This window comes from Clavispora lusitaniae (genome assembly GCF_014636115.1).
Source record: "Clavispora lusitaniae strain FDAARGOS_655 chromosome Unknown tig00000078_pilon, whole genome shotgun sequence".
NCBI classification, from domain to species: domain Eukaryota; kingdom Fungi; phylum Ascomycota; class Pichiomycetes; order Serinales; family Metschnikowiaceae; genus Clavispora; species Clavispora lusitaniae.
Genome location: NW_027093977.1, coordinates 560,896 through 585,694, shown reverse-complemented (window position 1 = coordinate 585,694; position 24,799 = coordinate 560,896). Strand labels below are relative to the sequence as shown.

The 24,799-nt window shown below is 41.9% G+C and overlaps 20 protein-coding genes across 20 annotated transcripts; 11 read left to right on the top strand and 9 right to left on the bottom strand. All coding sequences in view use genetic code 12, as the record gives it.

The window, feature by feature from the left end:
- Nucleotides 1-164: 164 nt before the first annotated feature.
- FOB63_002420 (uncharacterized protein) lies at nucleotides 165-569 on the top strand (the record flags this gene model as incomplete). The annotated part of the gene is made up of 1 exon (XM_066102235.1): nucleotides 165-569. One exon carries the CDS (start codon nucleotides 165-167, stop codon nucleotides 567-569), a length of 405 nt encoding a protein of 134 aa, XP_065958385.1.
- Nucleotides 570-730: 161 nt separating this feature from the next.
- On the top strand, nucleotides 731-1,558 carry SYN8 (syntaxin; the record flags this gene model as incomplete). Its single annotated transcript, XM_002616530.1, has 1 exon — nucleotides 731-1,558. The coding sequence occupies one exon, from the start codon at nucleotides 731-733 to the stop codon at nucleotides 1,556-1,558; it is 828 nt and encodes a 275-aa protein (XP_002616576.1).
- Nucleotides 1,559-1,649: 91 nt separating this feature from the next.
- FOB63_002418 (uncharacterized protein) lies at nucleotides 1,650-2,072 on the bottom strand (the record flags this gene model as incomplete). Its single annotated transcript, XM_002616531.1, has 1 exon — nucleotides 1,650-2,072. The coding sequence occupies one exon, from the start codon at nucleotides 2,070-2,072 to the stop codon at nucleotides 1,650-1,652; it is 423 nt and encodes a 140-aa protein (XP_002616577.1).
- Nucleotides 2,073-2,474: 402 nt separating this feature from the next.
- Nucleotides 2,475-3,569, bottom strand: FOB63_002417 (uncharacterized protein; the record flags this gene model as incomplete). Its single annotated transcript, XM_002616532.1, has 1 exon — nucleotides 2,475-3,569. One exon carries the CDS (start codon nucleotides 3,567-3,569, stop codon nucleotides 2,475-2,477), a length of 1,095 nt encoding a protein of 364 aa, XP_002616578.1.
- Nucleotides 3,570-3,905: 336 nt separating this feature from the next.
- FOB63_002416 (uncharacterized protein) lies at nucleotides 3,906-4,280 on the bottom strand (the record flags this gene model as incomplete). The annotated part of the gene is made up of 1 exon (XM_066102234.1): nucleotides 3,906-4,280. One exon carries the CDS (start codon nucleotides 4,278-4,280, stop codon nucleotides 3,906-3,908), a length of 375 nt encoding a protein of 124 aa, XP_065958384.1.
- Nucleotides 4,281-4,740: 460 nt separating this feature from the next.
- On the top strand, nucleotides 4,741-6,297 carry FOB63_002415 (glutamate--tRNA ligase; the record flags this gene model as incomplete). Its single annotated transcript, XM_002616533.1, has 1 exon — nucleotides 4,741-6,297. One exon carries the CDS (start codon nucleotides 4,741-4,743, stop codon nucleotides 6,295-6,297), a length of 1,557 nt encoding a protein of 518 aa, XP_002616579.1.
- Nucleotides 6,298-6,303: 6 nt separating this feature from the next.
- On the bottom strand, nucleotides 6,304-9,537 carry SMC5 (DNA repair ATPase; the record flags this gene model as incomplete). Its single annotated transcript, XM_002616534.2, has 1 exon — nucleotides 6,304-9,537. The coding sequence occupies one exon, from the start codon at nucleotides 9,535-9,537 to the stop codon at nucleotides 6,304-6,306; it is 3,234 nt and encodes a 1,077-aa protein (XP_002616580.2).
- A 299-nt stretch (nucleotides 9,538-9,836) lies between these two features.
- On the top strand, nucleotides 9,837-10,404 carry MLC1 (Mlc1p; the record flags this gene model as incomplete). The annotated part of the gene is made up of 2 exons (XM_066102233.1): nucleotides 9,837-9,895; nucleotides 9,999-10,404. 2 exons carry the CDS (start codon nucleotides 9,837-9,839, stop codon nucleotides 10,402-10,404), a joined length of 465 nt encoding a protein of 154 aa, XP_065958383.1.
- A 308-nt stretch (nucleotides 10,405-10,712) lies between these two features.
- On the top strand, nucleotides 10,713-11,270 carry FOB63_002412 (uncharacterized protein; the record flags this gene model as incomplete). Its single annotated transcript, XM_002616536.1, has 1 exon — nucleotides 10,713-11,270. The coding sequence occupies one exon, from the start codon at nucleotides 10,713-10,715 to the stop codon at nucleotides 11,268-11,270; it is 558 nt and encodes a 185-aa protein (XP_002616582.1).
- Nucleotides 11,271-11,361: 91 nt separating this feature from the next.
- Nucleotides 11,362-12,501, bottom strand: FOB63_002411 (ribosome dissociation factor; the record flags this gene model as incomplete). The annotated part of the gene is made up of 1 exon (XM_002616537.2): nucleotides 11,362-12,501. One exon carries the CDS (start codon nucleotides 12,499-12,501, stop codon nucleotides 11,362-11,364), a length of 1,140 nt encoding a protein of 379 aa, XP_002616583.2.
- A 198-nt stretch (nucleotides 12,502-12,699) lies between these two features.
- ARC1 (Arc1p) lies at nucleotides 12,700-13,869 on the bottom strand (the record flags this gene model as incomplete). The annotated part of the gene is made up of 1 exon (XM_002616538.1): nucleotides 12,700-13,869. One exon carries the CDS (start codon nucleotides 13,867-13,869, stop codon nucleotides 12,700-12,702), a length of 1,170 nt encoding a protein of 389 aa, XP_002616584.1.
- Nucleotides 13,870-14,146: 277 nt separating this feature from the next.
- On the bottom strand, nucleotides 14,147-15,361 carry FOB63_002409 (uncharacterized protein; the record flags this gene model as incomplete). Its single annotated transcript, XM_002616539.1, has 1 exon — nucleotides 14,147-15,361. One exon carries the CDS (start codon nucleotides 15,359-15,361, stop codon nucleotides 14,147-14,149), a length of 1,215 nt encoding a protein of 404 aa, XP_002616585.1.
- Nucleotides 15,362-15,438: 77 nt separating this feature from the next.
- Nucleotides 15,439-16,314, top strand: FOB63_002408 (uncharacterized protein; the record flags this gene model as incomplete). Its single annotated transcript, XM_002616540.1, has 1 exon — nucleotides 15,439-16,314. One exon carries the CDS (start codon nucleotides 15,439-15,441, stop codon nucleotides 16,312-16,314), a length of 876 nt encoding a protein of 291 aa, XP_002616586.1.
- A 448-nt stretch (nucleotides 16,315-16,762) lies between these two features.
- On the top strand, nucleotides 16,763-18,424 carry ZCF11 (Zcf11p; the record flags this gene model as incomplete). The annotated part of the gene is made up of 1 exon (XM_002616541.1): nucleotides 16,763-18,424. The coding sequence occupies one exon, from the start codon at nucleotides 16,763-16,765 to the stop codon at nucleotides 18,422-18,424; it is 1,662 nt and encodes a 553-aa protein (XP_002616587.1).
- Nucleotides 18,425-18,623: 199 nt separating this feature from the next.
- Nucleotides 18,624-20,099, top strand: HGT18 (Hgt18p; the record flags this gene model as incomplete). Its single annotated transcript, XM_002616542.1, has 1 exon — nucleotides 18,624-20,099. The coding sequence occupies one exon, from the start codon at nucleotides 18,624-18,626 to the stop codon at nucleotides 20,097-20,099; it is 1,476 nt and encodes a 491-aa protein (XP_002616588.1).
- Nucleotides 20,100-20,726: 627 nt separating this feature from the next.
- On the top strand, nucleotides 20,727-21,044 carry RPL28 (60S ribosomal uL15 domain-containing protein; the record flags this gene model as incomplete). Its single annotated transcript, XM_002616543.2, has 1 exon — nucleotides 20,727-21,044. The coding sequence occupies one exon, from the start codon at nucleotides 20,727-20,729 to the stop codon at nucleotides 21,042-21,044; it is 318 nt and encodes a 105-aa protein (XP_002616589.2).
- Nucleotides 21,045-21,190: 146 nt separating this feature from the next.
- FOB63_002404 (5'-deoxynucleotidase) lies at nucleotides 21,191-21,895 on the top strand (the record flags this gene model as incomplete). The annotated part of the gene is made up of 1 exon (XM_002616544.1): nucleotides 21,191-21,895. The coding sequence occupies one exon, from the start codon at nucleotides 21,191-21,193 to the stop codon at nucleotides 21,893-21,895; it is 705 nt and encodes a 234-aa protein (XP_002616590.1).
- Nucleotides 21,896-22,150: 255 nt separating this feature from the next.
- Nucleotides 22,151-22,783, top strand: ERV1 (flavin-linked sulfhydryl oxidase; the record flags this gene model as incomplete). Its single annotated transcript, XM_002616545.2, has 2 exons — nucleotides 22,151-22,195; nucleotides 22,289-22,783. The coding sequence occupies 2 exons, from the start codon at nucleotides 22,151-22,153 to the stop codon at nucleotides 22,781-22,783; spliced, it is 540 nt and encodes a 179-aa protein (XP_002616591.2).
- Nucleotides 22,784-22,839: 56 nt separating this feature from the next.
- Nucleotides 22,840-23,346, bottom strand: FOB63_002402 (uncharacterized protein; the record flags this gene model as incomplete). The annotated part of the gene is made up of 1 exon (XM_002616546.1): nucleotides 22,840-23,346. The coding sequence occupies one exon, from the start codon at nucleotides 23,344-23,346 to the stop codon at nucleotides 22,840-22,842; it is 507 nt and encodes a 168-aa protein (XP_002616592.1).
- A 436-nt stretch (nucleotides 23,347-23,782) lies between these two features.
- Nucleotides 23,783-24,718, bottom strand: YMC2 (Ymc2p; the record flags this gene model as incomplete). The annotated part of the gene is made up of 1 exon (XM_002616547.1): nucleotides 23,783-24,718. One exon carries the CDS (start codon nucleotides 24,716-24,718, stop codon nucleotides 23,783-23,785), a length of 936 nt encoding a protein of 311 aa, XP_002616593.1.
- Between the last annotated feature and the right edge of the window lie 81 nt (nucleotides 24,719-24,799).

Sequence of the window (24,799 nt, the reverse complement as noted above, 5' to 3'; positions counted from 1 at the left end):
GCGTCTCGTTTCGCTACATTAGGCTTCTTCGGCAATACTAGTAGCACTTACATATAACTACCGTCTCTTCCAATTGTTTTCACTTGCTTGCAATTTTGCTCTTCCGGTTTCCGTATCACTTTGCACTTCCACATCTTCGTTCTTGCCATTTTTACTATCATCGTATGCTGTCCAATCATTCTACAGAGTTTTCCCCGCAGAATAGTCTACCGATACTAGATTTGTATGACTCCGCCTATGAATCCGACGCTCAGTCTCTCCGATCAAGCCAATGCTCCACAACCGCTACATCAATTACAGCAGACACAGAAATTGGTTTTCTGAAAACAATGCAATCAAAAAATACATCTGACTCGCTCCAAAAAACATGCAATTCCATACTAGCTCGCGCCCCCCAGTTTGAGGTCGTTTTGGACTGCTTGCACGATATGGCGCTTCAGGAAAACGCGCAGATCGAAGAGTGTCTAAAAGAGGCGCTTCGATCATTATCAGATTGCGTGCCGCTAAATACATTTGTGGTACCCAAGGACAACTTATTTCCACAGAGCGGTAGGCTAAGAGATAGATAGACCTCAATGCTAGGGAGCTGCCTTCACATGTTTGTATGCTGGTATTTACATCAATTTGATGAACACAGAGATAGGTCACGTGCACATAATTTTCTATATACGTACATATCACCCCTCCTCTTTCGTTGTGACAAGCTTGTCTAGTTTATATATCTTGCAATATGTCTGTTTCGTCTAAAGACATCCAAAAACAGCTAAACAGGATCGGCTCATACATCGAGCAGCTCTCTAATCTAATAGATGAGCGTTCTCGTCTCGTGGAAGTTTTACAGCTAACTCCTTCTCAATCCGACAACTTAGACTTGATTAACTTGCTAGCAAAGTTGAAATCCAACTTGCTTTTTCTAGAGTCAGACATTTCAGGATCTGCAGAGAATTATGCGTCCAAATTCTCGGAAGTAGTTGACCGTTACAAAGACCTTCTTGAGAGATTAGAAAAGGACCCATATGTTGAGATTGACGAATACAAGTTTAGTGGCACAATCAACCACGCAGGCGAGCTCACAAATAAAAAGTCAGTCCGCTTCAAAGAAGGCGGTGAGGGTGACTCCGGAAGTTCCGGCAGTGCGGACGACTCGACTCAACTTCGCAACCAGCTTATGGGTACTTCTGCAAACTTTAAACCTTATAGAGACGAAGCTGAGGAAGGAGAGGATGACCGATTAACGATTCTGTCAGTGAATACAACGAATGAGGAGCATTTTGCACAACATCAACAACAACTTTTAGCGCAAGATGAGTCCTTGGATAGGCTTCATGACCTGATTCGCATTCAACACTCGATGGGTCTTACAATCAATGACGAACTTGACGAGCATCTTGTGATACTCAATGATCTTGAAAGAGGAGTGGATTCGGCCTCCAATAGACTTACAAGGGCCACTAATAACATACGCCGCTTCAGGCGTAGAATGAGAGAAAACGGGAGTTTGGTGACTATCGTTATTTTAACGATTATTTTGATCTTGCTTTTGGTTGTGCTCAACTAGGGCTGGATCCTGAAGCGCAGCAGCAGAATGTATTTAATAGATACCTTTCTAATATAGCTAGTCTAGATTGTATGTAATGCACATGCGATGTTTAGAAGTTGAAATCGTTATTTTCTTCTTCACTCTCGCTGAAAAACCATATAAAGACAACAATGTCCAGATACACAATTAAACCACCCAAGATACTCATTACCATTGAACCTAAACCCACCAAATTTGTGTGGTACAATGTGATGGGTAAGGAAATCCCACTGACGATCAAGAGACCAGTTAAGAACTTTGCTACCTCCTCCACCGGTGTTGGAGTGTTTCCATGGTCATTGCTGAAAGTCAAAAAATCGTCTCTGTGGCTTGCTATGGAAGACAGAAGTATATTCGGTAACGGTGCCATTAGGAAAATCACAATGACCCAAAGGGGCTGCCAGTTATTGTAAAGAGCGCATGAAAGCAATATCAAAAGGAATCCAAATGCAAGAAATGCTGATAGAAAGATGATTTTATTCAAGGGATTCATTGTTTGTGTGAACAGCTGTGTCTATCTTCGTTTTTGATAGTGGAGGAGCGAGAATTACACCTGTGCACCACTTGCATAATTTAGGTTTGTTAAGGAGATTACCACGTCGGAGACAAGGCGAAAAACAACGCAAGGCGAAAAACAAAACATATTAAGATCCACAAGCAAGTTGCAGTATACCTAGCGGTGTTGGGAATCGATTTTCCGATTAGCCAGTAGCTACATAGAAAGAAAAGAAAAGAACTGTATTGTTTAATTTCTCTTTGCCTAGTGTGACAAGTGTTAATTCATCCTAAATTGAAGTTTATTGATTTATAAATGACGCAAACATTGAAACAAGGTTACTCAAGGAGTTATTAAGAGACCATACTTCTCCTCGAGATTTGATGAAATACGATTACCTCATTTGTTCCAAAACCAACCCTTTTTGGAATCTTCATGAGTATCTTCTTTGACGGTGGTCCACTCCTTCGATCCGATAGGTTTGGATTTCGTGATGTTAGTTGTTGTAAAGGTGCCATCGTCAAATACTTGAGTTCTAACCTCTCTTAATACTGTTTCATTCTTGTCGGTGTCTGTATCCATAGACGTCTGCACTGAAAGAGATACCACAGCTTTCTTCAGAGAATCATTACCCAGAGTGGTCATAGACTGTGACTGAGAGTCGTGTAATTGTTTCCAGTGTTCTCTCTCTTCATTGGCCTTCTTTATGGCTTCTTCTCTCCGTTTGCGAACACTTTCGTACTCAGAGTTCTTCCAATTCAAGTAGTCGTTGAACTGTTTGAAAAAGACGCCCTTGGGTCCCAAATCAACAACGTTCTTGCCCGATGATTCCTTTGCTGCGTCAGTAAAATCTTCTTTAGTTAAGATTTCATTGCTCAAATGGGCCTTCTTGTAGTCTAACAAAGCAACAGGAACCTCCTTGTTGGGGAAAAGACATCTCCAGTAACCATTAGAATCCCACAATGATTCACCATCTTTTCGAAGGCAGTCATTATATTCTCTTACTGAGGGTTGGCCATGGGAACGGATTCCAAAAGGGGTACGTCTTTTGAAATCAGAAAAGAAATTGAAGGGATCAAACGTTTCAAAAGGATGTTTGCCGAAAAACAAATCGGGATCTCTTTCTTGATAAGGTCTGTTCATGAAGGATTCTGTCTCTCCCTTTGACTCGCTCATCCATGAAGGGAAATCGTAATTCTTTGCAAAGTTGTGTGTTTGACCCACAACTTTCTTGGTGAAGTCTGCTAGTTGGTTCGTGAAGTTACCGACTCTGTCAAAAATCTGGTTTATGTCGTCATCAAATGGTGACAATTCAGTGGATGGCTTCACTTCCAATTCATCTTTCTTTCCGTTCTTTCCACACATGTTGATTAAACCAAAGGTGGTGAGATGCGCATTCGGATAAGGGTCTCTATATATATGGAAAGATGCGAAAACATGGGGAACCTTGCCACTGGTTTCATGCACACTACTACTCTTCGCAGAATCTTCCATGATATCCGTGCATTATTCTATAAAGCGACCGTGTGGGTCTTCCTCACTATGTACAAAATGAAGGCGATGATTAATTCGTGAGAACATAAATTTTTTGAAGCAAAGTTATTGTTGAAAGCACCAACTAATCTAAGAGCTTCTCGATCGATACAGCTCATGCAGCTATTTGTCCGGCTAGGGATATCCAATAGGATGCGAATGACGATGTAATTCCTTATCGAAATCAGTAAAAGCAATGTAAACAGCGAGAGGTATTCTGAAAGCATTATGGTTGGTTCGTGGGCTATTGTGGCGAGTGCTCGCATGGACACAAATAGGTGTCTCATTAATAGTGATTTAGTTTGATCGGTATTGCGCATAGTCGGGGCGTTTCCCACCGAAAAGGTGCTGGTGCAAAAACTGTCCGCTATGTCTTCTGGCCTTTTGTGATGCTCCGTAAAAGGCCATGTCTTGTCTTTGCATGGCTGGACTTCCGTTCTGAGGTTGGTAACGCGATAAGTTGTTTGTAGCGTTGTTCATGGCGTAAGTCTCCTGCATTTGTATAGCGGCGACCACTGGATCGGATGGGATCAAGGGAAGAAACTCGGCGTCCAGCAGTAGGTCAAACAGCTTGTGGAGATAAAACTGTTGCATTTGTCTTTTCTGGTTAAGGCGCTGTTGGATTTCATTAGGCGAGGCTAGGTTTTGTCGTCCATAAGATTGGGAGGCCATGTTCAGTCGACCTTTAAGAGAATGCCCTTTGAATACCTTTTGTTTGTTGGTGAAAAATTTTGCGGCAATTACAGGTGTGCATGGTGGACACACAATCTTGGTGAAAAGAGAATCAACGCTCACTAGAAGGAAAGTACGATACGAAGTAGATATTCAGAACCCAATAGGAAGAAATATAATTCCTTTTTGACATGACATTGTGGAAAAATGATCATGTACCTATTATGAACATTCCACGAGACATAGGATGACTCACATGACTGAAGGCGAAAATGCCATTTGATAAATTCGCTATGATCCTACGAATTGATGAATATGAAAACCATCTTAGTTCTGGAATATTCATTCTCTATGCTTCTAGGTTTCTTCTTTCATCAGACTTGCCTTCGTTTCCAAAAATGTGGAGGTGTACGGATGTATATTCATTTATGCGAAGCTATCAATTGTCAAGAAAACTCCAATGCGTCAGAGTCTACGGCAATTGGCAAAGTTGGGCCTCAAGGGGAAGCTCACAAAGCCCTCGCTATACAAAAAGTCAGTACATCCAAAAACTCCTGCTCGGACTAGGTTTGCGCCGTCTCCTACTGGCTACCTTCATCTAGGGTCATTACGAACGGCCTTGTACAACTATCTTTTAGCAAAGAGTACCAACGGAACTTTTATTTTGAGGCTCGAGGACACAGACCAAAATAGACTTGTCCCTGGTGCAGAGCAGAATATTTATGAATCTTTGGAGTGGACGGGACTCAAACCTGATGAATCTCCTGTAGTTGGTGGAAATTATGGACCTTACCGTCAAAGCGATCGTGCAGACATTTATAGAAAGTTCGCCGACCAATTGATATCTACTGGCCACGCATACAAATGCTACTGTTCAAAGGAACGTTTAGCTCATTTAAGAGAGACTGCAATGCAATTAAAACCACCTACCACTGTGACATATGATCGTCGATGTTTACACAACCCAGAAACAAGTGCAGAAGATCTTCCGTATACAGTTAGGTTTCGTTCACCAAGCAGTTATGATCTGTTCTCAGATTTGCTTCATGGGACTCTAAATCTCCAGCCTCAGTATAATTTGAACGACCGGCGGTACGATGATTTTGTCATTCTTAAACTGGATGGATTGCCTACTTACCACTTTGCCAACATCGTTGATGATCATTTGATGAAAATTACGCATGTAATACGAGGTGAAGAATGGATCACGTCAACTCCGAAACATGTGGCGTTGTACCAGGCTTTCGGCTGGACACCACCTCAGTTTATCCATATACCTCTTTTGACGTCTTTAGAAGACAAAAAGTTGTCAAAAAGACAGGGTGATATTGGGATTTTAAGTATGCGTGAGAAAGGTATTCTCCCTGAGGCATTGGTTAATTTCTGTGCATTGTTCGGATGGTCCCCTCCACGGCCAGAAAAGTTCAAAACGACCAGCGAAATAATGACATTACCTGAACTTGTAAAGCAGTTTTCTTTGGACAACTTGACAAAAGGCAATGCGAAGGTTAACGATTCCAAGTTATATTTTTTTAACAAGCATCATTTGACCACCAAGATTGCTAATCCAGATGCATTGAATGAAATTGTTGATGAGTACTACTCCTATTTTCAAAACTTGTATCCAACAATTTCAAAAGACTATTTCAGGAAATCGCTTATCGCGGTTGGACCCAGCTTGACTACAGTTTATGACTTGCAATCAGTTCACTCGTACATTTTTGAAGATGTAAAGTACGAAAAGATCGCGAAACGTGGTGATTCAAACATCAAGAGCATACTTCAGTGCATTAGAGAGAACGCAACAGAATCACATCCTTTCCCTACAGATAAAGTTCTTAATGCCATTGCAGACATTTCAAAAAAGCAAGTGTTTGAAGCAACAAGATTTGCATTATCCGGGGGTGTGTCCGGTTTGACCATTCCTGCGTTGATTGAATTGATCGGCTATGATACATACACAGAAAGGCTTGACAAGGCAATTTCATATCTTAGTCAAAATGATGAATGTAAATAGATAGTATTAACTTTGTACATAGTTATTTCTTTGTAGATTTAAAAATCCAGGACCTTCAGATGGTCCACTATTCTTTTTGAGGAGAGGCCCAGTAAAAATACAATGAATAGCCATTTTTGGATGATAGAACAATCCCGTTAACAACTTTGGAGTGACCAAAAAATATTGAGACGAACCCGTTTTACAGGCAGTATGTACCAAATATTTGTGTGCCATTTTCTCATTTTTGGGATCCATTCCTTGATTAATCTCATCCACAATACGGATTGGGGCGTTTGTCAACCCTTGAAGCGCCATGATGAAAAAGATGGTAGAAACGGCTCTTTCGCCTCCTGATTGAGATTGGTGATCGAGAACTTTAAGCTCAGAATTTTCTCTAAACTTAACTAGAATTTCCAATTTCCAGTCTTTGAAGCGTTCACTCTTAACCAATTCAACCTGTCCATCACTTGCAACAGTTATGAAATTCTTTTGGAAAGCCAGTGATATTTTAGAGACCATAGCTGTAAGATCTCTTTCCCACGAACTGCAAATGTTATCCATCCTCATCTTTAGGTCCGTTTTTTGCTTCATTAATTGAGGAACCTGCTTTTCTGCGATTTCAAGATCTGCTTTCTTAGACTTCAAAAGCTCCAAGGAACCTCTGTCCAGGTGTGACAAAACAGACAAATCGTCTTCAAGTTGTTCTATCCGCATTAATACATAGCTTTCTGAAAGCCTTCCCTCTGCTAAATATACCTCTGCTAAATGCTTCACAGCCTCTCTCTCTTCAGTCGTTAAAGTCTGGTTTCGAATTTCATCAGCAGCATCACCCTTTTTATATTCGTCATATTTGCTCTTGGCTTCAAGATACTTCTCTGTGAGCTCTTTCTTCTTCTCCTCAAGTTCCAGAAGAAGAGACTGAAATACCAAGTGACGATTCTCCTGTTGTTGTCGTAAAAGTTCTTTCTTCTTGACTTCTATAGTACAGCCAACTAACTCTTCATTGAGTCGAACAATCTCTTCCATAAAATCAGAGTAGTTTACATATTTTGTCATTAAATTTGTTTCAGCTTCAGCAATCTTCTGAGTGAAGTCCTTTTTCGTGTTTTGTGATAATTGATGAACCCTTGATTCAATATGCTTGATGTTCTCCTCGAACTTAAGTCTTGCTTCTCTTTTCTTTCGTAGACTTCTAAATTCCTGATCTAATTCTTTAAGCTCGTCATCTAAACTTGTAAGATCTTGTTGATAATCTTGCTTTTTCTTCTCCAACTTAGATATAGAATCTTTGAAACGTTCGATCTTGAGTTTTAAATCCTGGAGTCTTCTTTGAATCTCCTGTTTAACCTCCTCTGTCAAACCTTCGGAACCCATAAGGTGCGCCTCACCGATATGCTCCGTCTGGTAGAATACCTGTTTAGAACCATATCGCGAGCGGCCAACCATAAATAAACTGTTCTCAACCACGAACCGTAGAAAAGGTACTTTTCCATCACTTCCAGGTTGAAGCAATTTCTTCACTGTATTTTGATCTATAGGCGACAGAGCCACTGGAATACAATGTAATGATGAACGGTTATTGAGACCTTGGATAACTGCATCAGGACCCGTGATAAAATCAGACAAGTAGCCATCAAAACCTAGCTTTTTGAGGTTCTCCACAGACATAGGCGGCCGCACTGTACTATTCGCAACTACTCTCATGGGTACGTTGATGTCTTTGGGCAAAACCGACGATACTTTCCTGTAATCCTGCTCATTAGAGAAGAATAGGGAAAATAAAGTATTATTATCAACAATCTTTTCGAAATACTTCGCGTATCTTTGGTGCGTGACACGGCAGCAAACGACAGGAGCCTCATGGTACTGAAGATCATGTTTCTCTTTCTCCTTTCGGAGAAAAGTATGTGCTTTATAAGCATGCTCCATAAGTTCCCTTCTATATCTTGTACCTCTCGTGTTCAAAATCTCTAAGCGATCATTATTTTTGAACTTCCGGAGTTCCTCTCTATAGGACAGCTCGCATGCTTCAAGTTGACGCTTTTCGGAGTTCATTTCAAATTTGATGGCATCATAGGTTTCCTCTACTTTTGATTTCTCTTCATGCTTGGCTTCCCTTCTTGCAGACAATGACGAAATTTCGTCTTCGTCAACAACATCCAACTTGTTTACCTTCCTCGACATTTCCTCCTTTTCGTGTATGGCTTTTTGAAGTTCTCTCTTTTGGTTCTCTGTACGCGATTGGAGAGATTCAATCTCATTTTTCATTTCCTCGATTTCCTCTAGACATTTCGTAGCTTTTGCAGAAACATCCTCAGTGTTTTTAGTCAAACTAGCAATGGTTTCTTTTAGAGCTTTTAAAGATGCATCAATTTTTTTCATACTATTCTCCGCCACTTTCTTATGAGTGGCAAGCGGTTTGCTATTGGTAGAAAACTCCTGAAGCTCTTGTTTTGCTCGGTCTCTGACCTCTTTCAAGTGCTTCATTTGCTCTTTAACATCTTGGAGCTTGGCGTAAGGTAAAAGTTTTCGATGACTGTGGATCTCTTTCAGCTTCACTTCATATTCCTGGTACTTTTGAGCTTCTTGTTCGAACTTTTCCACATCTGCCTCAAGATCCTTCACTGTTTCTTCGAGTGATTCAGCCTTTTTAGATACTTCTACCCATTTCTCATCTAGTTCGATTAAAAGTTGATGCTGCTGAAGCAATGAACTATCTCCTATTGTCCTCTCTGTCTCCAAAAGGAGTTTTTCGGGTGCGAGAGAAGCAAATTCTGCAACACGTTCCTGGGGCAAAAAGTGACACAAGTTATCCAACTGAATATTGAGACTTCTCACTGTTTGTCTTACTGACATGACGTCAGTACTCTCTCCATTTATTCTCCAAGTAGACCTCACCAGTTTCAAGTGAGATATCCTTTCAATCACCACATCGGGTGAACCTTCCTCGTCTTTCAAAGTGATTTCAATACGACACTCTTTCTCACCAGACTTAATCATGGAATCCATATTCTTCCGCTTGATCAAATCCACTCTCCCTCCTAATCCCAAACAAACAGCCGCGACAAACGTTGACTTTCCCGTTCCATTTGGGCCTATGATCATGTTGAGTGTGGGCGAAAGCTTGAATTCGCCATAAGAGTAAGTGGTGAAGTTCCAAATCCGGAGGAGGGTTATATTTCCCTTTTTGAACGTATGTGAACCAGTAGAAATTTTGCGTCTTTTCGTTCCATCATGATGTGTTTGCACTGTCTCCATATTGGAGGCTAGTAGTTCTAGTTCCAACTTACTGTTGAGCGCGCTAGGCAGTTCAAATATATCACGAGTGATGAATCATACAGAAGAGGAAAAAAGTACGGACGATTTCTCAAACGAACGAAGCAACATTGTTGGATGTTTAAGTTATTCGTTTTTAGTATCTAAGAGGATGAACTTGGAAAATTGTCTATAATGAAAAGGCAAGTTGAACCATTGGAGAATGTTGGATCACGTGCATTTGTTTACATGATCTCGAACATCAATCAACATTAGACACTATTGCACTTTTCTATCAAATTATGGTATGTCTACGGTTCATTAACATGACATTTATTCAAGGATGTGCTGAGAAAATACAGTGAAACTTGAATAAACTTGAATGTTGGTGACGTGTCGTTCTGCCCGAAAACCAAGTCTGCTACTAACAACTTCCTTTAGTCCTCCAATACAAAAACCTATAGAGATGCCTTTGCTCTTTTCGACAAGAAAGGAACTGGAAAGATCCCAATTGAGCATTTGGGAGACTTATTGAGGGCCGTTGGCCAAAACCCAACTTTGGCTGAGATCCAGGAATTGCAAGACAAGGTTAAACTGAGTGAATTCGACTTTGACACTTATCAGGAGATTATCAACAGACCAGACGGATTCAAGCCATTGGGACTTCCTGAGGACTACATTAAAGGATTTCAAGTCTTCGACAAGGAACAAACAGGTTACATTGGTGTTGGTGAGTTAAGATACATTTTGACTTCGATTGGGGAAAAGTTGACAGATGCTGAAGTCGATGAATTGTTAAAGGGGGTAAATGTCACGTCGGATGGAAATGTCGACTATGTAGAGTTCGTCAAGTCGATTTTGGATCAATGATATATATGTGTCACATTGTTATTTATACCCGTCTTTGCCTAAACCGTCTAAAACTTTAATGTAGCAGATGTCACCTTAATAGTCTGTAGGTAAGATTTACCTTTTCGATCCCATAGCTCAAATATTGAGTTGATTGTTTACCTATCGCTAATTTTTTCTTCGTGCTTTTGGTACGAAGATGTACAACGGGTGTGCATTACCTGGGTGCGAAAATCAAGTTTGGAATATACCTTTTCAAGTCACTAACATTCTTGTGGTCAAACCAAGTCCGTTCTAGACGAACACACTTTCGCTCTCCAGTATATGAAATGGATACAACAGACACGAATGTTGATTCTCTACGCAATGAGCGTTTCCATCTCAAGCCTTACGATCGCATAAGGATGGCTGCCTCCATTGGAGGACTTATTGGTGCGGGACTGGGGTTCTACGAGGGGGTCAAGTTGTCCTCTCTTCGGTATTTGACAGAGAATGCACACCGCCTTCCGACAACTGTGGGAGGATGGTACTTTTATCATAAAAAGAAGAACTACGTGATGATTATTAGCGGATGTAAAGACGCCGCGAGATTAGGTTTGAAATATTCATTGGGTGTCTCTAGTTTCTTCGCTTTGGAGTATCTTATCGACTATACAAGGAATACGATCGACTTCTTAAATACGACAGCCGCCGGCGCGATAGTGGCGTATACGCATGGATCAATTCGCCATATGACGAAAGTCCAAAAATTCAACCACGTGAAAAAGGGTTCTTTCTTAGCCTTAGTATTAGGATTGAGCCAGGATATGATGATTTTCTCAAGAGGCGGCGATTTGTGGTACAAAAAAGCCTTCGATGACATAAAGACTCTGAATTTTGTTCTTTAGGTAATTTATTTGTATATACTTGTATGGGGGAAGAAGCGGCAGGTGAACCTTAGTAGCCACTGTATTTAGAATGAATATCAATGAAATAAGCTCATTCCTCGTCCGATTCGTACAAATCCATTGGGTATTTGAGTAAGACAGCAGCTCCAGTTAACTGGTCAAGCTGTTCACCCGAATCGTGCAAAGTTGAAAAAATGAAGACTTCCCCACCTTGGTTCTTTACCTCGTCACTCAAGCTGATATAATGCTTCCTCTCAGAGATGTCATCGCTTCGGAAAAGTGAATCGGTGAGCAATAAATACTTCACAGCACCCATTTCAACTGCTTTCGCAACCTCCTTGGGTCCATACCAAGCTCTATCATCATCCTCGTTCAAGACTTTTTGAAATTCTTCGAACACTGCTGCTTCACGGGCAAACTTGGTATCGTTCAAATTCTTCTGAACAGTAGGATCTTTCAACACTTCTTCCAAACCTTGAAGGTAACCAGTAGAAGAATGAACCACGAGGAACTTGGAGCGGTTTTTCAATATAAGCTTATTGTCTTCTTTTATTGCGGCATCGAAAATTGCTTTTTGCAATGCGCCTGCTGTGAAACCTGGAGATGCTAGAATTACAACTTTCAACTTCTCCAAGTCAAAGTTGCGGCTCACAGTAGACTGAACCATATCAAGAAACTTCGCCATTGCCTTATCATGAGCACTTCCACCTGCATCACCCCTACTTTTCCTAGGGATTGCCTTTTCAATTTTATTTCGAAGAACTGTCATCGTATCTGTTAGCAAGCATAAGTGTGCCACACCTTCTTGCAAAACCACAGCACCGACCTCAGCTTTCTTCTCAACAGAAGATGCTGCGAGGACGATTCCATAGCTAATCTCATCCCATTCGGGTTTGTTGAGTTTAAGTGGCTTGTTTAGTTGTACCTCTGCTGTATGATAACTCTGGTTGGGGACATATTCGCTCTGCTCCGTTGTTTTTCCTCTTATCCTCATCACCTCGTCACTTGGAGTATATTCAACGTTTTCGACAGCCAACTTCAACCGAACGTGAACACGTTCAGCTTTCCCACCTTCAGTCTTTTTGACATTTCGAACAGTTGAAAGTTCAACAACGTCACCTTTTTGCACAAGGTTATAAAGCTGCCATAAGTCTTCTTTATCTTGCGGAACAAGAGAAAGAGAACCGCTTTTATCCTTTTCAAGGGCGATTGTCTTGTCTAGAAGCCTCATTTGCAGTGGTTTCAAAACTTGAGTAGTGGTGTGCAGATTGGCACAGCAAATTAACACCTGCGCATCTCCAATCATGTTGCAAGTATGAGATGGTGATTTATTAAGAATACTTGACATAACATTTGATGAGCCCCCCTACATTATTACAGGTACGCACAACTATTTTCTGTGATATGCATCTATTATCGCGTAAACCAATTACTTAACGTCAGCTTTAACAATGGTGGAGTTTTTGCAAAGTTCGCCCTTTTCGTTCACCAACTTGGCCGGTGGCTTACCTTCAACAGTGTAAGTCACTTCAAAGTTCTCATTCGTGCTAAAACCAGGTTGCACTGCTTCCCAAATCTTCTTCTTTGGGTTCAATTGCTTCTCTGGAACAGCATTGTAGCCCTCAAAGAAAATCTTGTCACCAGGCTTAGATCCAGCCGGTGGGTTGACGAATTCCACAGTATCATCCTTCGAAGCACATAAAACCATTGCGCATGACTTAACTCCTCTCATAGAAACAGGTTTCAAGTTAGCGACCACCACAACATATCTCTCTTGCATATCTTCCAATGGGATGTATTTAACCAAACCAGAGCAAACGGTTCTGGGGCCTTCAGGGTCGCCCATGTCAATAGTAGACATATACAAAGAGTCAGCATCAGGATGCTTGACAGCTTTCTGGATGAAACCAACTCTAAAGTCAATCATACCAGGGTTAGGAGGAACTGCAGCAGCTTGTTGCTTGGCCTGTTGTTCAGCCTTAGCCTTAGCCTTTGCAGCTTTTTTAGCCTTAGCAGCTTCTGCTCTGAGTTTCTTCTCTTCTTCGGATATTTCAGCACCTTTTTCACCTTTAGTAACTTTGCCCTCCGCTGGAACCTTTGGAGTCTTTTCAGCAGAACTCTTAGCAGCGTTGTCGGCAGGAGCAGCTTTTTCAGCCGGCTTCTTCTTTTCCTTAATCTCTCTAGGGACTTCGGTATCCAAGTTAATGTTTAACTTTTGGGCTTCAGGAATTTCAACCAAGGTGTTTTGCACCAAGTCAACCCATCTCAAAATGTGTCTGAACTTAGCGTATTCTTCAGCAGTCTTCCACTGGGAGGCAACAGGCAAAACTTTGGAGAATAAATCCAAATCAACCTTAGCAGGAACATTGCCAGAAACAAAAGTTTTGGTTCTTAAGTTGTTATTTAAAGTTTCCAAAGTTTCTGGTTCATTAAGTCTGCTTGACAAAGTTTCAAACTGAGAAGACAAAGCCTTGGACTCAGTAGACAATTCTGGAAATAAGGAGGCAGAAGCCTTAGAAATATCTTCAATCGGAACCTTAGAAAATTTAGAAAGAATCGATGCCATGGTAGAAAGAAACCGATATGACGGGATGTACATTGGAGAGACTTTTCTCCGCTAGGTTAAAAATTTTGGAAATCTCGTCACGTGATGAGATTTATTCTGCTACCGTAGTCATTTTTTACCTGATCATGGAGAAAGTAGCCTTTCAAGATCTTGTGTGGGCTTCTTTTTTATTCCACTGTAATCATGCTTATTCGGCCTGGGTATACCCCATTATGAATCAGTCGTACAGCGCACTGATAAAACACGTTGGTTATCAAATTACTTATATACTAAGTACTTCTTTTGACTAGAAATGCAGGCGTAGAACTAATCAATTTTTCGTCCTCTCTTCTCCAGGGTAGTACAAACCATTATCATGTCTCACCTTGTCCATCGTTTCCATCACTAATAGAGTCTCATCCCACGGAATCTCTGACACTTGCGTTTTTCCTTCTTGAATAGCCTTGAAAGCTGCATTTGCCTCATGAATGAATCCAATGTAGTTGTTCTTCTCCTCGAATTCAATCGGATCTCTTCCATCTTTGAATTCAATTTTGAAATGGCGGGCCTTGGCTGGGTTATCAGCATACATGGTTAAGACTCCTTCGGACCCCTCTAATCTTAGGAATGGCGATGGTCCATCTACAAGATTAGAGCTCGTGAGTATCGCATGCTTGCCGTCCTTGTACTTCAATAATATGGTGGACAAGTGGTCAACACCATCTGTGGGATCGAGCGTGAGGAACGCTTTATGTTCAAAGGGCATTGCGTTCTTGCCAGTTCCTTGGTCCAACAATATACGCGCATATGTCAATGGATAAATACCCATGTCTAAAGTAGTTCCACCTGCCAAATTGATGTTGCGGATTCTGGAAGAAGGGGGCATATTTTTGATATCAAAGTTCAGCGAGAGATCAGCTACAAGTCGATAAACATCTCCTAAGACTTTGTCCTCAAAAATATGCTTCTTCATCATGGAAACAGCAGGGAAGAAACGGGTCCACATGGCCTCCATAACTAGTAAGTTCTTCAGTTTTGCGGCTTCGAATATTTCTCTCGCTTCGTCACTGGTGACAGTAAACGGTTTCTCGCAGACAACATGCTTCCCATGCTCAAGCACGCTCAATACCTGTTCCCTGTGAAAGTTGTGTGGTGTTCCGATATAGACAACATCCACATCTGGGTTTGTGTATAGACCTTCATAGTCTTGGACTTTGGGCAGGTAGCCAAGGTTTGCCTCTGCCGTGATTCCGTGCTTCTCAACAAATTCATGCCCTTTCTTCTCGTCTCTGCTTCCGACACTGGTAATTATATGCGTCTTCTCACCTTCTTCGATACTAACAAGTAAATCATGAACGAACTGGCCGGAGATTTTTCCAGCACCTAGAATTCCCCATCTAAGACTCATAATGTTCTGAAGCAAATCAATGGAATAGAGTATAAATTTATACGAGTGATAGCAAAGTATCGCAATTTGTAATCTGATTTGTAATCGATTGTCTGTCTCCCGTTGTAACGTTGCATTGTGTGAATTGTGGGGTCGCATTTCCGTATCGAGAAGAGATAAGATTCCCCTGTACTACTATATAAGCAATGTACTTGATCAAAAACAAAAGCCAGTAAATGACGAAGTCTTATACATATCACGACCAAGTTGCCGAGCAAGGCTTTACTATCGTGAGAGGGTTTCTTTCCTCTCAGGAAATTGACCATTATATAAAAGCATCACAGAAAGTTGTGCAATATGCTCGTGATGGCCATTGGCCGTATGTGAGGACCAGAGGTAAACAATTTCCTCCATGGCCAAAGAATTTCAGTCCCGATATATGGGGTGTGACTGCCCTTCTCCATCCTGAACTCAAAGACATGTCACTTCCTTTTCAGGAATTGTATTCAGACGATCGTCTTTTGGAAATAGCAAGCAACATACTTCAAACATCAATCGATAGCTTGTCAATGGAACTATTTAATATGTTGATCAACCCATTGACAGATTTTGATCTTCAGTGGCATAGAGATCATATCCGACCAGAAGTCTCTGAGGAAGAGGAGGCAGCGCAGCTTCTTCAAGATCCATTTAGTGGAACTCAATTTAATTTGGCGTTGACTGAAGACCATTGTCTTATTGTTGTTCCCGGTTCTCATAAAAGAGTTCGGACTGAAGAAGAGAGGGAAAAGACCACAGATGAAGATTGCACAAAACACATTACTGGTGAAATGGTGGTTGAACTTCATCCAGGAGATGTGGTATTCTATAATAGCAACATTTTACATCGAGCTTCATACTCATCGAAGAATCTTCGCTTGACGTTGCACGGGTCTTATGGCCACAAGGACCATGGTCAAACAAGAGCTAGAGGGGTTCTCCAATTTGGAGTTGCTGAGTGGCTACCAGACTTCAAGCCAATAACGAAGAATATGCAGCTCTTGAAAGAAAAGCTTGTCGCTTTAGCTAAAGAGAATGAAGGCGTGAACCTAGGCTATTCTTTGGAAGGGTGAGTCAGAGAAGACTATACCGTGGTTTCCATTATTTGTTTACAATTATTAGGATATTAGTCAGTCTAATAGGTATAGGCCGGCTGAATACCGCTTTTCTTCTCATTTCCCAGAAATATACTACTGAATACGTAATTGTTGCGCCATGCGTCTGTAATCAAGGGCCCCGTTGTTGCATGCAAGAGATAAAAATACATGTGCACCCGTGCCTCTTACACCACACCTCACAGTACCAACAGTCTCGTTTCTGGGAGTCATAACGGATTAATGTTGTAATGAGCTCAGAAACTCCTCCGGTCAAAGCCGTATGTACTCTAGAATCCCTTGAGATCCCTAAAATATTTAATCTGCCTAAACTTCGAAAGGCCGATATGCTAAATTTACTCGTACACTAACGCTTCAGAAACGAAAGAAAACCTCTCGTGCATGCAACCACTGCCATAAGGCACATATGACGTGTGACACGTCCAGGCCTTGTCGCCGATGTATCCAACGTGGATTACAGGATACTTGTGAGGATGCTCCTCGGAAACGAAAAAAGTATTTGTCAGACGTACCTCCATCTCTAATACAGCCACATCTCAATGGAGAGGAAGGTGGCCCTAGTAACGCTGTCCTTGGATCGAATAGACACCAGCCATTATCAAACGGGCAGTATTTTCAGGCAACTTTGTTTCAGCAAAGTAACTCGCTTCCTAATTACATTGCTCATCGGTCTACCGACCTAACTAAGGCTCCTACTGTTCCTGGATTAGTAAAAGCCGAGCAGCCTGAAGGATATTCTGGGGAAACTTACGACATGCCAAATCGATTTTATCCTCGAGAAAATGGTATAACGAATCCTCTGGACTTGGCGAGTGACCGCCATCAAACCCTGAGTATCAACAAACAAAGCACTGGCGATCACCAGTATCCAGTGGCAGTACCCATTTTACCTCCGCAGAATAATGGCCAAGTAAGAGACGAGAATACTGTTTCTGCAGAATTAGATCCAGGACATGATGCTAACTACGGTAATAAAAGAAATGGGATTCAAAGGAAACGTACCAACTTCCTCTCGTCTGCCGCAGACTTGGAATACTCTACTTTGTCAAGCATACTTCAGGATAACTTCATGAATCTCAATCCAAATCCTCTGGCCACATCTACAGAAGGTACACCAAACTCAATGAACTTATCTCCGGCACTTTCCCCGCACGTCATTGACCATAAAGTGAACTCTCCCTCTTCTCTTGCATCAACCTACTATGCGGGCAATTCGACTACAAGAATGCAAACAGAAGCCCACAATGGGAATAACCGGTCTTATAACGGTTCTGAGGCTCCTCCTTGTGATCCTACGATTAATCAATATTTCTTAGGTTCAAGACGAACAGATTACAGCCCATGCTTCCCAGAGGTGATGAAGTACCTTGAAAAATTGAGCGCGAGCGATCCCGCAGCATACTATGCTCGTAATTCTCAGCTGATGGTTTCCTTCGCCATCAGTATGTCTCTCGAAAATTCTGATGATCATGATGAGAACCTACCGTTCCGAGAACCAGAGGAAATCTATGCTCGGATAAGCAAACCATTCTCTTACACTCCTGGATTCCACAAGTTAATTGCTTATCTACGAAATCGATTTCCACGTGAAATGCTTGTGAAAATGGCTAAATCAATGGCTGTGTATCGGCCTTCCTTTATTGCATGCACAAATTCGTTACGTGAAGCCGACTTAATTTTCATGGAACAGTGTTTTCAGCGGACTTTGCTCACGTACGACAACTTTATCAAGGTGAGTGGGACACCAACAATTGTGTGGAGAAGAACAGGCGAGATTGCATACGTTGGCCGCGAATTTACGGTGCTTACAGGCTGGACTCAAGAACAACTTATGGGACAAAAGCCAATGTTTATAGTAGAGCTTCTAGACGACAAATCTGTGGTTGAATATTTCGAGCTCTTCTCTCGAATCGCCTTTGGTGATTTTCTTGGTGCCACCATGACTGAGTGTACATTACTCACCCCAGAAAAAGATGTCAAGATTCGCGCAGGTTGCATTTGGACGCTAAAAAGAGATGTGTTTGGCATTCCAATGATGATCATAGGCAACTTCTTGCCCATAGTTTAATAATGACGACACGATAATATCCTAGAAGAAAAGCAGGTCTAGTAAATAATAGTAATGTTTTTTGAATCTTAAAGTCCGAACACTAAATAAACAGTGAGACTCTAAACGCACCTCCTTTACACGTGACGTAATAAGGAATCCATATAATAAGGAATCCATATTCTTAGTCAATCTGAACCGCCGTCAATATTGAAACGCAATGCCAAAAGCGGAAAATTTGACCGCAAATCTTATTGCCACTGTTGCATTTGTATGCATTGGCTCGCTCCAATTTGGCTATCATATGGCCGAATTGAATTCGCCCGAAGCGATTCTTTCGTGTAGAAAGTCTGTTCCAGGCGCAGAGCCATACGAACAGTCTTTTTTCGGATCCAGAGGATTTCCCAGATGTACTCCCTTATCCAATGAGCAAGTCGGCCTAGTTACATCTATTTTCAGTATCGGAGGGCTCGTTGGATCTTTCTACGTGGGCACAGTTGCTGATTCGATTGGCAGAAAAAAAACGGCTTTATTACATAATGTGGTGTTTTTCGTGGGCTCAGCCTTGAATGGGGTTAGCAATTCTTACTACGTTTTACTTTCTGGCCGTTTTATTGCTGGCATTGGCGCTGGGTCTGCACTAGTTGTGACTTCATTAGTTATCAACGAGATTGCGCCTGCCCCATACAAAGGATTTTTGGGCTCTATGAACCAAGTGTCAGTTAACATTGGAATTTTGCTTACTCAGATTCTAGCATTGTGGTGGGGTAACGACAATGACTGGCGTTTACTTTTGTTCATGGGTGCCGTGATCGCGGCTGTAAACTTTGTCTTGGTTCTCCTTTACGTCGAAGAGTCGCCATTATGGCTCCTTAACAGTGGGTTCAGCGCTAAAGCATTCACGACTCTTCACAGGCTTCGTGGTGGTGATTATGCTAGCGCACGATTAGAAGTGAATAGCTGGAAGAGCGATTCTCTGTCAAATACGTCAAACGCTACTCCAGAACAGGACAGCTTGCTCCAAGAGGAGGATGTGGCAGATCCATCTCCCTCTCATCAAGATGGAAAAGTTTCACTAAAAAAATATCTCACTTCCTCGGAGTATACCAATTCAAAGATTGTGGCCACGGGAATTTTAGTGCTTCAGCAGTTTTGCGGAATTAACTCGATTATATTCTATGGAGTTTCTGTGTTGATCTCTATTTTCCCCAACGAATCCGTACTCATTAATTGCATGATTTCTGTGGTCAATGCCGTGGTGACATTTGCATCAGCACCATTGGTAGATAAGTTGGGCAGAAAACCATTACTTTTAACATCAGTAACATTCATGGGATTGCTGTCGACAATTTTGGGATTGGGGATTATTTACACGAACGCAGTATTATCTATAATTGGCACATTCGTGTACATTACGTTCTTTGCAATCGGATTGGGTCCGATCCCATTTTTATTGGTTGGGGAGGTCACACAACCAAAGGCTAAAGCGCTGGCGCAAAGTTGGGGTGTCACAATGAACTGGTTAGCAACGTTCATTGTAGGGTTTTTGTTTCCCATTTTAAAGAACTCATGGATTGGTGGAGGAGTTTATTACATTTTTACTGCCATGTGTGCATTGTCTTATCTCTTCATCAAGAACTACATTCCTGAAACAAAGGGCCGGAACACCTATGAAGAGGTCTGGGGTAGGTCATGATTTCCTTTTTAGAGCATGAGTATTCGATTGTTTTAGGTTCTACCTTTTCTTCAACTTGTATTATGACACTGAAATTAGCGGCACATACAACTATGTTTCTAGATGCATGAAACGGTTGTTGAACTCACCTGCAATATAATTTATAATCACGTGTTTCATTCTAGGGCTTTGCCCTCGCTCGCGCGACTGTGTACCGAGAAGTTTGGACTGCACCTATATGTTCCCAATCTGGTCAGGCCCAGGATGCCGCACCGCGAGGAAAAAAAAATTTCATAGAGCTTTCTCACTTTCTTACTTCTACATCTGTTCTAACATCAACAATGCCAACCAGATTAACCAAGACCAGAAAGCACAGAGGAAATGTTTCCGGTATGTATACGCCAAAATCCAATGCGTTCCATTCCTGATTGCGGTATATAAGTGGATATATGAAAAGTTTTCCAGCAATCGTCCTTGTTTGCAAGATTATGTTATTCAATCATATTCCTATTCCTCCGCCTCGAAAATTGTGTCTTCTTCGATCATTATGTACTAACAAGTTTAGCCGGTAAGGGTAGAGTCGGAAAGCACAGAAAGCACCCAGGTGGTCGTGGTAAGGCCGGTGGTCAACACCACCACAGAACCAACATGGACAAGTACCACCCAGGTTACTTCGGTAAGGTTGGTATGAGATACTTCCACAAGCAAAGAAACCACTTCTGGAAGCCACAAATCAACTTGGAAAAGTTGTGGTCTTTGGTTGAAGAAGAGAAGAGAGAAGAGTACCTCAAGTCTGCTTCTTCTTCTGCTGCCCCAGTCATTGACACCTTGGCTCACGGTTACGGCAAGGTTTTGGGTAAGGGTCAATTGCCAAACGTTCCTGTCATCGTCAAGGCCAGATTTGTCTCCAAGTTGGCTGAAGAGAAGATCAGAGCTGTTGGTGGTGTTGTTGAATTGATTGCTTAAACGTTCTCAGACTAAGCACCTGTCTTAATAGTAAAAATAAACCCTACGTACATCTTGTCAAGTATCTGTTTTATTGTAAGCCTACAGCTGTAAGTCGTTCACTGTGCAGTACACTTGTTTATTTTCTTCTCCATCGATTTGTGTAAATGTTACGAAGACTGTTGTTCTGTCCCTTACTTGCAAGAAAAATGTCAGACTCCCTTTGGCGCCCAGAGGCTGCGGTGCCTTCCAAAGTAAAAGAACTCTTAACCAAGAAGAGCCCAATTAATTGCATGTTGGCGTTTATGCAGATTGTACGGTTATTGAAGACCCAGCCGAGAACCGGTTGGATCGACAGAGGCATTCCTCTCATAGAAACGGAGTCCATCGCAGACCACATGTATCGTATGTCTATTATCGCAATGGCAGTGCCGTCAACAAAGGTGAATATCGACAAGTGTGTCAAAATCGCTTTAGTACATGATATTGCAGAAGCTCTTGTGGGCGATATCACACCTTTTGGAGGAGTTACCAAAGAAGAGAAGCACAGACGTGAGTTTGAAACTATCGAGTACTTGGAGCTGTTGGTCGAGGGATACAACAGTCGTTTCGCCCAAGAGATGAAAGAATTGTGGCTTGATTACGAGGAGATTCGTTGTTTAGAAGCTCGCTACGTCAAGGACATTGACAAACTTGAGATGATCCAGCAAGCTTGGGATTACGAGCAGGAACACGGCTTGAAGTACGATTTATCCGAGTTCTATGAGTCCCGTCTGGCCATCAAAACACAAGAGATTGGCGATTTATGTGATGAGCTCATCAGACAACGTCAAGAATACATTCGCACATTGAAAGCTGCTGTTCAAGCTTAATTTTTACATCCCTGGCTTTTGCATATTCACATAAGTGTAGGTAAGGCTTGTTCACTTAGTCGGGTGCACCTTAATGTGCAGATTGGACAAGCGGAAAAGACCTTTCAAATGCATATATACCCTATGTCATTCAGTCTTTTATATCGTAATATTGTGTGGGAGCCCGACATATGCGCTATATTGCATTTGTTTCTTGAAGGCGAGCGCCGCTTTCATAATGCAGTCTCCAGTGTTACTAAGCTCATTTTAACTCCTATGACACAAGAAGTCAAGAACATAGATTCAGAAGCTGAAAGGCCTGTAATAGGTGCCTCCGGTCGTAAGATTGTTTACGATAAAGATGGCAAACCGTACGTAACTCCCAATGAGCACTCTTCACATTTTTACTAACAGCATAGATGTCGAGCTTGCAACACGCTTCTAGACTTTCAAATGGTAAGTGGGAGGACCAAGAGCAAAAGCAAGAGCACTGAACCTGGAGCTGTATCCGCCACTCCCATACCTCCAGCTGCTGCCCCTAGCGAAAGAGAAGAAAAGAGGCTTCCAGGAGGTTACAAGAAAGATTATCCACCAGATGTGGAGAAACTTGGAAGATCATCATGGAGCCTCCTTCATTCAATTGCTGCTACTTACCCTGAGAACCCAAGTAGCAAGCAACAGTCAGATCTTAAGCAGTTCCTTAAATTATTTGGTAACTTTTATCCCTGTTGGTATTGTGGCGAGGATTTCGAGCGATACATGGAAAAGAAGGAACCACAAACAGAATCTCAGGATGTTTTTGGTAAGTGGCTCTGCGAGGCACACAATGATGTTAACAAGAAGTTGGGCAAGCCTCGTTTTGACTGCAACCTATGGAAACAAAGATGGAAAGATGGGTGGGATGAATGAGGTACGGAGAAAAGCAACTGCAGACTTGTAAATACAATATACATAAGACGATAATTTTAGTAAATAGACTTAATCCACTCGGTCAATTCTTCGCTGACTTTCAGTGGAGAGGAAGGAATAAAGCGGTCCACCAACATTTGCTTCTTTAACAAAACTACCGTGGGAATTTTACTCACGGCATATGTTTGCTGGAGTTCTCTTCCACCACTTGAGTCACATGTGATGTTGGCAAGGCTAACAGATTTAGAAACATCGAGCGGATATTTACTCTTGTCACTAAGAATGTCGAACAACGCTCCTGTGACCTTATTGCACTCGGGATCTCCTTGCAATGTAAAATTCAACAACAAGGGCTCGTGGCCCAAGAGCAAAGTTCCAAGCTCGGTTGAATGCTCAATGTAGGTGGGATACAATCTGTTCTTGGTAGTGATTTGGTTGGGGTTTGGAGGATAAATCAGCTTTTTGTTATACTTGTTAAACCATGAGAAAAGCAGACGCAGAGAATGAAGAAACACCTGATGTGCGACAGGCTGAACGGATGGGGATTTTATGAGCAGAAACATGAAACGCTGGAGTAGGTGTAATTGATGGCAATATTGAGTATTGGTTGCGGTACATGACGGCGCACAATATTGGGTGCAAACCAGATTCCTACGCACAAAAACTGTACACCTTTCAGCTACAGAAGCATGAAATACTTAGTGGTATGTCTAATATTCGTTGACAAACTTCTTTTTGCTTAAGATTATAAGAAAGAAAGACTGATGAATAATAGAAAATAATAAAAAAAAAATATAAACAAATCAACGACACATAGAACTAATATCTAAAGACTGGCAAATCGTGGACAAATTGTGAATAGGAGCGACAGATAAGGATTATATGACACATTGTATTAAAAAAAAAAATAAACAAACCAAGAAGCTAACGTAATAACTACATTCGTTAAAACCTTCTTGAACAATACTACCTCTAATCAATAGGAATACATAAACAGGATCATTCTCCCATGACTCTAAGAGCTGTTTCCACAGCAGCAAAAGTTCCGGCACTGCATGGAACTGCTCTCAAGAGGCATGGAACTATACCTTTCCAAAAACCTCGGGCACCACTTGCAAGCCAAATAGCTTTAGTAGCAGCACCAATTTGGCCATTATATTTTGACGCGGCCCCAAAACCATCGCTCTGAATGTTACTTTTGATCACATCTAATGGATAGCTGCTGAGCCACAACGCATTGCCCGCAACTGCACCGGAAAACAAAAGCTCCGGAGTGGGAATCTCCTCTCTGCGAGAGTAACCTCTTTTCTTTTGTATGTAATCGATCAAGGCCTCATACGTGAGAAACCAGACACCATATGCCTGGGTCTCACGCAACAATGTAATACTAAATCCTCGGTAAAGGCCCAACATGCCTCGAGTCAGATATATGTGTCGAATCGTTTCCACAAGAGAGGAAGACTTTGTGCTGGACTGGCTTAGGATACGTAACTGCTCCACAGGAGCGGTGACCGGAGTATTGACAATCCCTGCAACAGCACCAGCGATATAAGTCTGGGGCCACAACAGCAACGTGGACTGGCCACTGTATTTTAGCAATTGTCTCTTGGTTTCATGGAAACCGTAAAATTGCAAGGATACACACGCACCCACACCAATCAATGGGGCCAAAGTACCTTTGTAAAAAGCTAATGGGCCCTCGTTGATAAGGACATTACGTATAACCTGGCTCGAGGTGGTAGGTGTGGTGCTTGTTTGGAGCCGGATCTTGACCAAGTCTGCGGGCTGGCCGATAAGAACTTGGGTAGCGCCTCCCACGAAGCCAGCGGTGATATCCTTCACCTTTCGAGTGATTGAGTCGTCCACAGCCATGCTGAAAGTAGTATATGTTAGATCAGTTTGTCCATTGTACAAGTACACGTGATCAAACACCATCGATAAGCACAAGCAAGATGTGCGCGCGATGTACCGAGAGCAGAGGTGATGTTATCTGTTTCAACTATAAATTGAAGCCAA